Here is a 14,494-nt window from a genome sequence, read left to right as displayed (position 1 = left end):
AGCAAACCCAGAATCAGTTTTTTAAAGTCCTATAACCATTCCTAATGTAAATTCTTTTCACTCTGAATCTGGGGTGTCCTAATTTTTCTTTCCCGTATTTTCTACAGGATTATTTTACAAATGCAAACAGAGAGTTGAAAAAAGATGGTCAGCAAGATTACCACCTGGAATATGCCATGGAAAATAGCACCCACACAATAATTGAATTTACCAGAGAACTGCACACATGTGACATAAACGACAAGAGTATAACGGTAAGGAGTCTACGAGAAAACGCAGGCATGAACATATTGTATGCTTACAGTTGTGAAACACTGTGTAGAATAAAAGGAACAAATATTTAAAAGTAACCTTTGAAAACAGAGTCACAAGTCTGTTTTAGAATATCTTTGAGATCTTTTTGGAAGCCACAGAAAATCTAACTACACATTTCAAGAAAGGCAATTTTTGTGTGAATCTCAAACTTTCAAGGGCCATTTAAAGTGAGTATGATTTTATCTGTAAGATTTCTAGCTTTTTCTGTATAAAGTTTGAGGATACACAGTAGATGAAGGTTGGTAAAAATGTATTACAGAAGAGGGAATGATGATACTGAATATCAGGGTCTAATTCATCTGATTTGTGACTGGTTCATTTTTATAAATTTCTAAAGTCGAGATGAATAGTAGATTGATTAAAATTGCCTACCGACATGTTATACAAGATTTCTTATTGACTTCATACAAACATTAATATCTTTATGCATATGCAAATTAAATATTTAGACAGTATATAATTCATGTGTTATTTGGGAAGTTTCCATGAATTTCTTGGATCGATTTCATTTTGTATAGATCAATCAAATTATGTTTTTTTATTTGATAAATCAATGCTTTAAAAATGGGAATGTAAAAATCTGAAGCAGTTTTGATTAACATTCAGCATAAAGAGTAAAAGAGGAGGAAAAAAACACATGCAAAAACATGGATCACTTTTTATGTAATATACAGTGCAATTATATTTTAATTGGAAAAATAATTATAGTCATTTGACTTATTAAGAAAGAATATAGCTTTTAAAATAAATAGCTTTTGCTTTATTATTTATTTTCAAAGTTCTTGTTACAAAGTTCTGGCAAAGACACCTTTATCTGTGGGAGGACCGAACAATTTCTTTATACCTCAGCAAGCCCTCCCCCTGCCCCAGCATCCCTTGGGCAATCTTTCTTGTTTGCTAAGTGGAAACCAATTTCACCTGACAGTACTTTCCCTAGTTGGGATCCCCTAGTCTCTTGGAAATTCCCAGGATTCATAAATGACTAAAGCTAGATTCTAGGATAATAAACCCCAAATCAGAAATTCCTCCTGTGTTTGCTCTTTCTGTCAATTCATACATGTGACTGGGCTAGTGCCTGGGAAAAATCTATTATGAACGTAAAGATGCCGACCTGGAAAGTCATTTTAACTTTCATTCTGTTTATTGATTTTCCCTAAAACGTTGCATGGCATTACAACAGGTTTTAATGTTCTAGAATCCTTGCATCTTAACAAGAATATTTGCTTGGTAACTACGAGTTGCTAGTTTGCAGGCCTAGCGTGATGATGATTGACCGTTGCCATGGGCATAAAAGCATAACCCTGAGTCAGTTGCTCGTAGCTCTCTCTTGGAAGACATAATCTTGCGTGCTGAGAGAGACCGTTTCATCCAAAAAGAACCTTGTCTATTTGGATACTTACTGATTTAATCAAATGGACACAATTAATGCTAGAGACCATACTGAGGGCTCTAAATGTCATTATTCTCTTTTCTTCACGTCTCTATCCTGCTTTCACTAGAGTTCCCTAAACTCAGCTCAGTGGTAGGGAAGGTGCTCTCATGAGACCTAATGATTCCCCTGTCTGATCACTAGGAGAGCACGGTGAGAGTGATCTGGGCTTACCACCATGAAGATGCGGGCGAAGCCGGCCCCAAGTACCATGACTCCAATCGTGGCACCAAGAGCCTACGGCTGTTGAATCCCGAGAAAACCAACGTGTTGTCTACAGCCATATCATACTTTGACCTGGTGAATCAGGACGTAAGTTTGTTTCAGGTTTTTTGATTGAAAGGGTGGGCTTATTGAAAGCGTGTAAGAGTGTTTACTTACACTGCTGTGTTTAATAGTGTGACTTTGTGTCCCCCTCCCCTTTTTATTAAGACAGGTCCCCATCCCAAACAAAGGTACGACCTACTGGTGTCAAATGTTTAAGATCCCTGTGTTCCAGGAAAAGCATCATGTAATAAAGGTATGTGACTCACTCACAGGCTGAATTGAATGTGTGTGAATGGAGGAGAAATTGTTGTTAAAGGGAAAATGACTAAAAAAATAGAAATGATTTTCAAGTATATGGAAGTTACTTCAAGAACAAAGAACTGGCTTCTCTGACTCACACCCTGTCTTAGGAGTCACTGAATTTAGAGAGAAATCTTGGATTGTAGACAAGATTTTGGTTTTTGTCTCCTAATTATACATTTTAAGGTAAAAGTTTTGGGATGCATTTGAACACTACTAGTTGTTTCTTTCTTCTTTTTTAGAAAAGATTTTATTTATTTATTTATTTGAGAGAGAAAGCACATGCATATCTGTGCACAAGGTGGGCAGGGAGGAGCAGAAGGGGAGGGGAAGGGAGAAGGGAAGAAGCTCAAGCAGGCTCCGTGCTCAGTGGGGAGCCTGACGCAGGGCTCTGTCTTAGGACCTTGAGATCATGCCCTGAGCCAAAATCAAGAGTCGGGAGCTTAACTGACTGAACCACCCAGAAGCCCCAACACTAGTTATTTCTTAGGCAACACTGTGCAGTTGGAATTGCTGGAGTTTCCATTTAAATGATATATTTGCATATTAATAAATTATATACAAGAAGATTACATTCCCCACCAATATTGTTTGAGAATGTCTGCTTCATTGTAAATGTTGGATATTGTCATAAAAACAATTTTTATAGTGATTTTTTGAAAATAGGAAACCAGGAAAATTCGTGGATTCCTACAGAATTAAAAAATTCAGAATTGAGTAAGAAAGAAGCCCAGTTTGCCTGTGGCCTGTAATTCCCTCCCACCTCTACCAGGAATAGTCTCCCAAAACTTTTGCATCTGGTTAGTGAATGAACAGTATTTTTATGGAATTTCATGTCCTTGGCTCTGCGCTAGGAACCTTTTGGTAGTTCCACAGAGGCTGAATCTGTAATCCTTGCACTCAAAGAGCCTATAGTAGGCATGTAGGAAAAGTGTCCTAGACACAGGAAAGAATAAGATAGAATTCAATCGGACACCCAAATACTCTAAACATTCAGAAGGCTGACGTCATCAGCTTTTGTCAGCCCCCATATGTAACAAAGCAGAGTGGTTGTGAGAAGGGAGCAAACTTGTAGATTCTAGAATCCAGAGGGAAGTACATAGATTTGACTCTCAGGTTGTCTTTTGAACTAACTACACGCTCTCAGATAAGTAGCTCTGGGGTCATGCCCTGGTTTCTTGTCCGTATAGGGTGGTCCATCATCGAAACATTTTGGCAGAGATGGAAACACCGAGTACATTCTATAAAGTGTCTTAAATTTGTTAATTTCTGATATATTTTTCTGGTGACACAGAGCTGTGTTTTGTTTACACATGTGATTCTAACTACTTACAGAGACAAGAGGAGTAGGTTGAGGGAATGTTTACTGAATTACTAAGTAGTCCTGAGTATTTGTGGAGTATTTGTGCAATCAGAAGACTTACCAACAATGAGACTTCAAATGAGCCACTTATCTCTATGCAATGTTATTTTCTGTTTCTTGCATGTGCCTCGATACCATGCCTAAGCACTTCCCTTATGCCAAATAAAAGCCTTTCTCAGAAAAGAGAATGGTATATTTATTTATATATACTAGGTGTCATATAGTACTGTGTGTCGTGTGTCATTTACAGCCAATTTAATGGGAACTCAGCTTCAGGGACAAATGTAAAAAACTACAGGGTCAGAAATGAAAGTAAATGTTTCACAAAATGGGTCCCTTGATCATTTTTCAGCAAATGCTGATTGATAGGATAGGAAGTCCTTAACCACTTACATTCATGCATTTTTATTCCTAGTCGTTATTAATGTTAATAATTAAGTTGAATGGAAAAAAAAATTGTCTGCTCTTAAGGGGAGTCAGTCTATATTCCAGCTCTCTATGTAGGACATTTACTTGGTACCCCATCTAAGAATTTTCCTTTGCATGCTTATCATAGTAGTACTCAGGTCTGTGGGCATGTATTAAGTATTTGGAGTTCTATAAAATAATGAAAGTTCTTTACCCCTAGCAAGAGGGGATTTGAGGGAGAGAGGAGTGGTTATACAAAATTTGGGTGCTGCAGGGGCAGAGGGTCAGTGGTTGGAATTTTAATTTCCATTATTTCTTAAGAAGACCACGTATAGAGGGGCGTCTGAGTGGCTCAGTCATTAAGCGTCTGCCTTCGGCTCAGGGTGTGATCCCGGCATTCTGGGATCGAGCCCCACATCGGGCTCCTCCGCTGTGAGCCTGCTTCTTCCTCTCCCACTCCCCCTGCTTGTGTTCCCTTTCTCGCTGGCTGTCTCTATCTCTGTCGAATAAATAAATAAAATCTTAAAAAAAAAAAAAAAAGAAGAAGACCACGTATAGAATAGATTCCTGAGTTTGCTCTTAAACCCTAAAATGCGTTTAAGGTCGTTAAGTATTATGAAATATTTTACTCAGAAATGAACCTAAGTAGGATAATAGACAAAAAGAGAAGGGGCGCCTGCCTGGCTCAGTCAGAGGAGCACGTGACTTTTTGATCTCAGGGTTGTGAATTCAAGCCCCACGATGTAGAGATTCCTTAAAAATAAGGTCTTAAAAAGAAAAAAACCCAAAAAGGGAAGAGAAAGCTTTACTTAGAAAATAAATTCAAAATATTTATATTGTAAAAATAGGGGCGCCTGGGTGGCTCAGTCGGTTAAGTGACTGGCTCCTGATTTCGGCTCCGCTCATGATCTCAGGTTCCTGGGATCCAACCCTGCCTCAGATTCCCTGTTCAGCAGGCGTCTGCTCGAGGACCGTCTCTCTCCCTCTCCCCCTGCGCCGCCCCTCACTTCTTTTCTCTCTCTCTCAAATAAATAAATAAATCTTTAAAAATAGAGATTGTAAAAATAATTCGGGTTGTTTTTGTTTTGAGACAGTCTTAAAAAAACAGTTTTAATTTGTGGCTTATGCCAGTTTACAATAGAATTTTAATACGTTTCTACAGTAGAATTCATAGATCTAAAACTTACCTTAAGAAATTACCTAATTTCCATTCTCTTTCCCTTAGCAGAGATGATTTCTAGTAATTTAAGAAAAACATATCTTCTTTTCATAGAATCAAAGACTCCTATGTTTTGGAAAAGCCATCAGTGAGGTGCTTGTCCTTGCTCCTTATTTTATGTCCCACAAATCACTGGATCAAAAAGCTGCGGTTCTTCTCTGATTAAAAAAAAAGTACTTTCTCAGAAAAAAGAACATTGCTTTTATATTGTATTATATTCTGAGTCATTTGCAGTGAGTTTTAAGAACATATTGATGATAGTAATATTGTGAGAAATCAATTTTGTCTGGACTCTTATTTCAAACAAAGAAAAGTGTATACTTGCAGTCTAAATGTTAATAGTATTGCCCAATATACATTTTGTAGTTGTAATAACTATAAAACCAAGCAGATAAATAAAATATATCAGCGACTGTTTGTGAATATAGTCAATGCAAATGACTAAAATTAAAAAGATTAATTACATTTTTAATTTAAATTTTAATCATGTAATGATAAAAATTATTTACTACCAAAAATATGAAATAAGGTGAATATTTTCTAAAATTACAAACTAACAAAGGTAAATAATTTCTAAAAGTATAAACTAACAAAGGTCAATAATTTCATCTGCAGGGCTAATGGGATTGTGACAAAAAGTATTGGTGGTTTGAATTCACTTGTGATTCTAATTTATTGATTTGTATTTTGATTTTTGTGAAAAATGTTTAAAATTATGATTTGAAAATATTTGTATTTTCAGATGACAGCAGATCACACTAGAAAACAGATATGGAGATTATACAAAGAAAACTCTTAGTAACTTATACTAAAACCACACTTCTCAAGTGAGAAGTGACTCTCTCAAGACCCACTGTCCAGCCCAAACCTCCATATTTGAATATGACCCTATTTAAGCTTTGCCAAATAAGTAACTTTACCTTAAATTTAAATTTTTGGGAGAAAGTGAGTCTTTCCACTCTCTTTAGTCAATAGTAGTGATATCATTATCACCCGATAGTAACAATTGGATATGCTCTGCTAGAAGCTGAGTTATCAGTCGGTTTAACACACTGGGTTTGTGGGTTTTTTTAATGGAGCTTTTATTGTCAGAGAATTCTCTCATAGATAAACTGAACTCCTAACTCCCTTTAAACATGATCTATCTTACTTGATTTAATAAATAATTGTTGATGGCCTATTATGTTAAAGAGGAGAAAAAAGAAAAACAGCCGGGTTAACTCATCAACCCGTAGCCATCTGGCCTTAAAGGCCCACCTTTCCAATAGGGAGGCAGTAAGCCTCGTGGTCTCATAGGCGGGTTCTGTGCTCTGATGGGCCAGATCTGGACACTTTCTTTCCATTTTTAGTCGTTTATCCGTGGGAAACTGATTTGTCACCCACAGCTCCATTTTATCATTTAAATTCTAATGGTAACTTCCTTATGGGATTAGTTGGACTGAAGGTTACATAGCAGTTAAAAAATTTTTATTACCACTTAGCACAGTATCTGACATGTAGAAAACTCTTAATAAACCCAACTATTATTATCAGGCCTTTTTATTCCCCCAGTGTTGCTGTCTGAATGACTTTTCATTGAAAACTGCTGTTTAGTGAGGAGACCCAGAAAAGGAAAGAGCATTATGCTGAAAGGTTGACCATTGCTGGGTGTTAAGAGAGGATTACCTTTACTTCTTGTGTGACCTCTAGCAAATCATTTACTTCCTTGTGCCTCAGTTTTCTCATCTGGAAAATGGGCGTAATAGTTCTCACCTAATAGGATTGTAGTGACTATTAAGTGAATCAAAGGAATTTAACATATGTATTTAGAACAATGCCTGCCATATAGTGTTTGTTAAATAAAGCAATGAAACAAAACTACGTAGATCACTAGCAATACACCGTCGCTAATCCATCAATCATCTTCCTTGGTGTCTGGGTTGCTGAGGGATCCTGAACCAGTCAACTCTTTCTCAACAGTCAGAATTCCAAATAAAACCTAGATTGTCCCTCATTCCATTTAGGGAGGCCACCTTCTGTTGTAGAGAAATGTGAAGTTGGGATAAACAAAACGCTATCATCATTCTTCATCAATAGATGCAGGAAGAGAGATGCTCTGAACTTGCTACTGAACAGAACATCTTTCTTGACATGATACTAGATGCTGCTGTTCTTTTCCATTGGTGCCATTCATAAATCTGAATAATTTAATTTGGGGGAATGTTTCCGAGGACAAGAACATCTAATAATAATTGATACTGAATGACTGTGAAATGTTCTTGAAGCCAGAGTACTGTATAGCCATGAAATAGTCATTCAAAAATTGATTTTCCTGTCCTAGACACATGGCATGAACATTAGGGTTTACGTACCATGTTAAATAAATGTTGCTGGTCAGTTTCCCTATTATGTTTATTTCTCTTCCTCCTCGTCCTCCTTCTTCCTTCTCTCCCGGTTTGGCTCTGGCTCTTCCTCTTTTCCTCCTCCCTTCCTCCTTCCCATCCTCCTCACCATCCTCCTCCCCTTCCTGCTCCTGCTGCTGCTGCTTCTTCCTCTCCTCCTCGTCTTCCCTCCTCTTCCTCTCCTCCTCCTTCTTCTTCTAAATTAAAGGACACCATCACATGGGAAACTTCAGCATTAACATATTCGGAAATGTCAAGTATGATGGAGGATTTCTATTTCCGAAAATGTGTAAGACTTCCAGGTTAAATTTAGTAAATTGTAAGAATTTTCAGTGTCAAACTACATGACTTGACAACTATTAGAATGATTTCTTCTTTTCAGTATATCTTCTTCCTTTTTCCCCCTGAAATGATATCCCAAAATGTATTTTCATTGATGTGATTTTTCTTCCCTGATGGAAATAGCATTTTGGTTTGTCTTCAGGATGCATTTCCAAATATGCTTTAGTTCTCATTCTTTTTTCATGTGTTCACCTTCAGTTTCACTTCATTAGGTGGGAGACTAGCAGGTGTTTGGTATTGACCTTTGACTGAATGGTTGTATTTTCACCCATTTACATTCAACTCTCTTGAACTTTTTTGGCTTACCGATGTTTCCCTTTGTCTTTTTACCAATTTAACCGTTTCTCCTAAAGCAAATCTTGGGATATTTAGCTAGATCAATTTAGTGTGTTGAAAGAAATTAACTTTCAAAGTAGGCCTTCTGTGAAAATACTTTCCATTCCTTTTAAATATTTGGCAACACTTAATTTGGTTATTAAATTTTTAATACCAATGCATTACCCCTGGCACTGTGCATTTTGTCACCCATGGACAAAATGGGAAATTCCTTATCTTCTAGAAAAATTATGCTGTAAAATCATAAGAATCCTCTTCTTTAGGAATTTGTCATCCAAAGTTTATAAATACCAAAATAATTATATATATATATAATTATATATATGCATGTATGTATATTTCAGTGTATCTGAAATTTTATATATCTCTTATCCACTAGAAGAGATGAAAATATTTGGCCATTCACATAAAAAAGTGGGTAGAATTCTGCTTCTAACAATGAGTTGAGTCAAATTAGCGCATTTTAAAGATTGCTGTCTTAGATTGTTCAGCGTTGCAAAGTTCTTTCTAGATCTTCTTAAGTTACATCTACTTGACAGAAACATTGGAGATTGTCTAGCTACTTGGGTGTTCTTAATAGCCACTTGAGAGTACAGGGTAATTGAATTCACTTTGAAAGCATGTCTTTTCATGGAAGTGATTTATTGCTAACTCTGTCACTAATTAGCTTTCCGACCTTTGAGAAAGTACTTAACCTCTCCCTGGTCCTCAAATTCCTTGTCTGAAAGATAAAGGGATTGGACCCGATGATTTCAAATGGCTCTTTTTACTTCTAAATATCTATGACTTGCTAAACCTAAAAGTGAAGGCTTGCTGGGGTAAGAATGCTTAGGACCCTGTTGCTTCCCTTGAAGTTTAAAGGTCCCTCTCTTTAGTCCCTTGGGCCTGGGCTCTCCTAGAATGTATTCTGAAACCTAGATTCCCATCTGTAAATGGAGATAATTGTACTTGTCTCAAATGATAACTACCATTATCAAATGCAATAATATTCATGGAGTTCTCTCATCTTTGGCATGTATTAGATAGCTCATAAATAGTAGCTATATTTCCAATTTACATCGGATTTCAGATACCTCTAAATCTTGGAAGTAACCTAAATGAAATAAATCTAAATAAATGAGTAAATAAATCTAAATCTTGGACATAATGTCAGTTTTAAATAAGGATAGAAATTAAAAGTGCCATTGTGAGCAGAGCTTAGGGGTTGGTACAGTGCATAGTAGAGGCTCTGGAGATAGGGAGGGGTCGTATCCTAACTCTGCTTTTCATTAGCTTGATGACCTTGGGCAAACTTAACGTTCAGAGTTTCTATCTTCGCTTGTAAAGTAGGAAAAATAATTTCCAGGGAAGATGAAATGAATACAAGTGAAAACACCTGTTGCATGAAAGGCTCATAATTGCTCGTTTTCTTCTCTTGATGGGGATTATAGAGATGGACGACTCAAACTTCATCCAGTACTTTCTCATACTTATCAGGGCTGCACTGAAACCACGGTAGGAAGTCAGTTTCTATTTTATTTTGAAGAAAAGATTCCCTAGGAATTAGATTTCATAGCTTAGCTTCCATTTTTCTAACCCAAATGAAATTTAAGCTAATTTCCTCCTGTTCTTGTCTAAGTAAGGATAAAAGCCAGCTGGTGACTATGCTCTGGGAAATATTCTTTCACATTCTTAGGTCACCCATCAGCCTTCCATTCTGTGGCCTTAAATAACACCATTTTCAACAGACAGAAAAAGATATTTATTTTTCTTTGTTGCTCTTCTACCACCCAACTCTACTCCTAATCTAGTTCATTTTTTTAAAAAGTAGTCTAAAAGTTTGGGCAACAAAATTGAAAAGCATTAGCACATGTATTGATAATTGTTGGCTATAAAAATTGGTAAATAAATTAATGAACAGCCCTTTTATCGAAAAGACTAAATCCGTACTAGGATATTTATGTTGGATTCTGGGTGTTGATGGCAAAATAGGTGTAAGAAGAAGTATGGTAATATGCAGACAGGAATGCCTTTATTTAAATGTAGGGAGGTATGTAGGTAATATACTTATCTATTTTTTACTATTTTAAATACATTTTCCTGTTAGATTTCTCACAACCTCCCACAAGGCAAGTTGAATTAGCACCACTTTTCAGATGAACACACCGAGGCATAGCTGTACACGTAACTTGCTTAACACTATTACACAAATTCTGTGATGCAGAGCCAAGACCGAGCACAGATCTTTCTAGCAAAATTAGTGAACCTTTCTCTTTACAATTCTACTAACCCAAGCCTTCTAGTTGATATATGCTGCAATGAAAAATGATTTGGGTGAGAGATGTCTAATAGCTTATATCCAGTCACAGGCCCTTTGAGTCAGTTTCTCAGAGCCAAGGCTACTTTTGATCCTATAGGATCAGTGCAGAGACCAAAGGTTATATGAGTAAATTCCACCAGAACCTTCCAGAGATATCAGTTCAAAAGTCCTGGGAACTGACTTAGACCTAGTTGGGTGGCATATGAGCACACAGAACTCTGCTGTTTTCATGCTTGGGGTTTGAAAATATTCATTAACAGGAAATGACACATATAAAGTATCATTTGTGATTTAAGAAATCATTTAAATGACTAGAATTAAAATGATTAGGTGAAAGATTATGCATATGGCTATAAAAAGGCACAGAATGTCAAATCTCAGAGACAATGTTAGGGAGAAAGGAATTGGAAAAAATTTCATCGAAGAGAGTAGCCACACATCTTGTAACATAAGGATCATTGGGAACAAGACCATAAGTTTCTGTTTAAGCTGAGTTGCAGTCCTCTTTGGAGTGAAGTGAAAATAATGGTAATGACCTATTATATCCCCCTTCACTGTAACAGTCTATGAAAAGGGACTTATGGGAAAAAATAATATTTTAATTTGGAAGTTCAATTTATGGCAAAACACCCACAGAAAAGTTCCCTGAAACCAAGAAGAACTATGTTGTTGGAGAAAGAACTAGAAGTACTGGCATCTCAGCATGGCCTAAGAGCCAGACCAAGAGCATGGGTTCTAATCCCACACTAACCATTGGTCAGCAGAAGGTTAATGCAGCTGCACTACAATGCTTCTCAAGAGATTAATTCATGTCAATAACACAATTCAAAGACTATCAATCTGTGTAACTGAGAGGTTGTTCTAAGCGATCTTTAGCCCTTAAAATTCTATGACTTTGATTAAATATTGGAATTAACAAAACTGGAAACTTACAAATTTATAAATTTGATACATGTATAATATTTATAATAAAATAAACTGTAATAAAACTGTAATATAATATTTATAAAATAAACATGTAATAATGTTTATAAAATAAACTGTAATAAACTGTCCTAAAAAGTTGTAAAAGAAAGGAAGAGAATTTTTGTGTGTGTCCCCACAGGATGTAATATGCCAATTTTAGTTTGGTGTCTGTTTTCAATGTAAAAAATTACACCCTTATCAAAACAGGATGACATCCATTGTTTCCTTTTTGATGCAGTAATGATTTTTTTTCTAGTTCTTATGAATGAGACTTTGAGAAATGAGCAGGAAAACATTACATCCATGGTAGGATCTCACTTTAAATCAATGAGATATCTATTATTTGAGTTTATAAAACTCATAAATCAGAGGTCAGCTTCGGATAGTCCTAATCAAGTTATAAAAGACTGCACAGTGTGTTCTTTAAAATATCAAGCCTCTCTTGGTATATTTAAAATGAATGTGTTTCTACACATAGAAGTTTAATAATATATTTATTTTATAAGGAAAAATATTACTCTCGCATATCAAAAACATTATGGTTGAATCTTGCTTCACGGAGTCATTGTATTTTTCTGGATTCATAATCTAGGGTGAGTCATCTGACTAGAATCTGTAGGAATGGGGTCCAGGCCCTTATGGTGGTGGGTGGCTGTAGCTGTCATTTGGAAAAGTTCCCCAAGCGATCTTGATACGAACTCCTTGACTAAGGATCATTGTTTCGTATTTATTAAAACCTCCCAGGAGCCTGGGGAAGACCGTACCTAGGTTCCATTTTATAGCACTTCCTAAAATGTGCTTCACGCTAAGTAGCATCTATACCCATTTCTATAGTAATACGCTGTTTTCTTCAACAAACGTCCTAAAAACTGAACACATAGCACACATCTACTGTCGAAATACACCACTAGTTGTCTGCACATGAAAAAGATTTAAGCAGTTTATGGTTTTGAGATAGGTCATTCCCTGATGCATTGCATATTTCTCGTAGATGCGGACACGCAAAAACACCAGCTGTTTCCTGGAACCACAGCTGACTTTCATTATAAAATTTCCACATGAACTAATTCAGATATAAGGGATACTTTCTTCTATGAAGGGAAAAGATTTATGGCCTAGTGAAATATATACGTTGAAGTTAACTCTATACATTAATGTTTATAAGGTAATGGCCCCACTTTAGAAACTGTATACTGACGGCGACTTTGCTGACTGTTAATGCATTCCATTACCAATAAAGAGAGATCTTTGTATCACTGCAATCTCACTGAATTGTATGTGGAACTTTAAATAGTAAGTAAAGGCAAGACCAAGTAAATAACAATTAGTGATCATGTAAATACTACCCATAGCCTCCTGGCTTTCAGCTTGGCCTGAGGAAGTCCTGAGAGTATATAGGAGAGGCCCTTGGTGGTATGTTTCAGAAATCAGTGTACTTGATACACTATATATCTTAATCAGCTGGATACATCCCTTTGCACTACCCTCCCAATTGCGAAGAAGAGTCAATGAGTGTCTAATGACCGCCTGCTTTGGCCAGCATTCAGGACTATGTCTTTTAGCCCATACAAGGCAATATAAGAGAAAGTCTTTCACCTCAAGGACCTCCCAGTCCAGATGGGGAGAAGAGATGCCACCTGAATAACAGAGAAACCCCTAAAACTGGCAAGCGAACGTTGCTGTCAAAGTATATCGTATAGGCGAAAGAAAGCAGTGACGGTCTGGACACCATCTCCTGCTATATGGAAAGAATAATTTGGGGAAAGTACAACTAAATGGATCTTAGCGGGGTAGGGACGTGTGGCGAGGATGGCTAGAACACAACCTCTCTGTTCACTGGCTTAAGCACCAAAATAAAATAAGATGATGAGAAAACACTTATTGAGAGCACTGTACATTTCATGGATCATCAATCATCAGAAAAAACCTAGAAAGTAGGTAGTATTATTATCCTCGTTTTACAGAGCAGGAAACTGGAGCCCGGAGAAGTTAAGTAACTTGCCCATTGTTGATAAGTTTCCTGTTTGTATAATCCCCCTACCGCCAGGGAGACAGCGTATTTTTAAAATAAACATGTGTGAGCACTTTTGCTAGTTTAGCCTCAAAATATGAATTCTAGGTTTGCAGAGGGCGGCAGTCATTGGCTAAAAAGTAAGACTCTTGCTTCCGTGTTAGAGTTCCCAAGTATTACACAATTGTCTGTGCGGAAGTCCCATCTGGTCCCACATGTGGCAAAGAATACTTGATGCTACAATCAACATCTGCTCGTACTAGAGCCAACTCCCAGCTGCTGGCTGAAGTTTAAATCCATCGTATAGTGATGTCAGATTAGAATGCAGAAACTCTGCCGTTACTTGTTGTCAGGGTAACTGCATTTTCTGATCAGAGAATGCCTTAATCATACCAAAGCCCCTAGTGTGAAATGCTGAAAGGGACTGCAGACTGTGGCCTTTAATACCTAAATGGGGTCACTGATTTTTATCTTGAATGATACCATTGTGTAGCTTTATCCCCAGACATGAACTTACCAGTTTTACTTAATGTTAAAACTCTGGCAAGTTGCGTCATATTCTCCAAAATAGAAACCAAGGCTACCTCTTAATTGCACGATATGCATATAACCATTTAGTTCTTTAAAGAAAGGCTGAAGGCAGTTCCTCAGAAGAGGGTGATGGCCTTTGAATTCTTGTGGAAATGAGGGGTCTTCCTTAGAGCTACAGACACTGGAGAGTGATTTGACTGTTGAGTTTGCTGGAAGTCCGTTCCCTTGTCAATGTCAGTTACATGTTCTTAATAGTTGAAATGTATGTAATATATGTGAGCTTCTTCATAGAAGTTTGTAGCATTAAGGTTTGCATTTTATTGGACC

General features: G+C 36.8%; 1 protein-coding gene across 1 annotated transcript in view; it reads left to right on the top strand.

Annotated features, from left to right (window-relative positions):
* Positions 1-14,494, top strand: part of MOXD1 (monooxygenase DBH like 1) — an 87,098-nt gene that overhangs the window by 20,996 nt on the left and 51,608 nt on the right. Inside the window, exons 2-4 of the mRNA XM_045805541.2 lie at positions 108-254; positions 1,889-2,056; positions 2,181-2,264. Of these exons, the coding sequence (XP_045661497.2) occupies positions 108-254; positions 1,889-2,056; positions 2,181-2,264 (399 nt within the window). The remainder of the gene's footprint in view (positions 1-107; positions 255-1,888; positions 2,057-2,180; positions 2,265-14,494) is intronic.

The sequence above is a fragment of the Ursus americanus genome, chromosome 11 (assembly GCF_024610735.1).
Source record: "Ursus americanus isolate L20-20 chromosome 11, mUrsAme1.1.p, whole genome shotgun sequence".
NCBI classification, from domain to species: domain Eukaryota; kingdom Metazoa; phylum Chordata; class Mammalia; order Carnivora; family Ursidae; genus Ursus; species Ursus americanus.
Note: the sequence above shows the minus strand (reverse complement) of the source record. Positions and strands in the feature narration are given on the sequence as shown.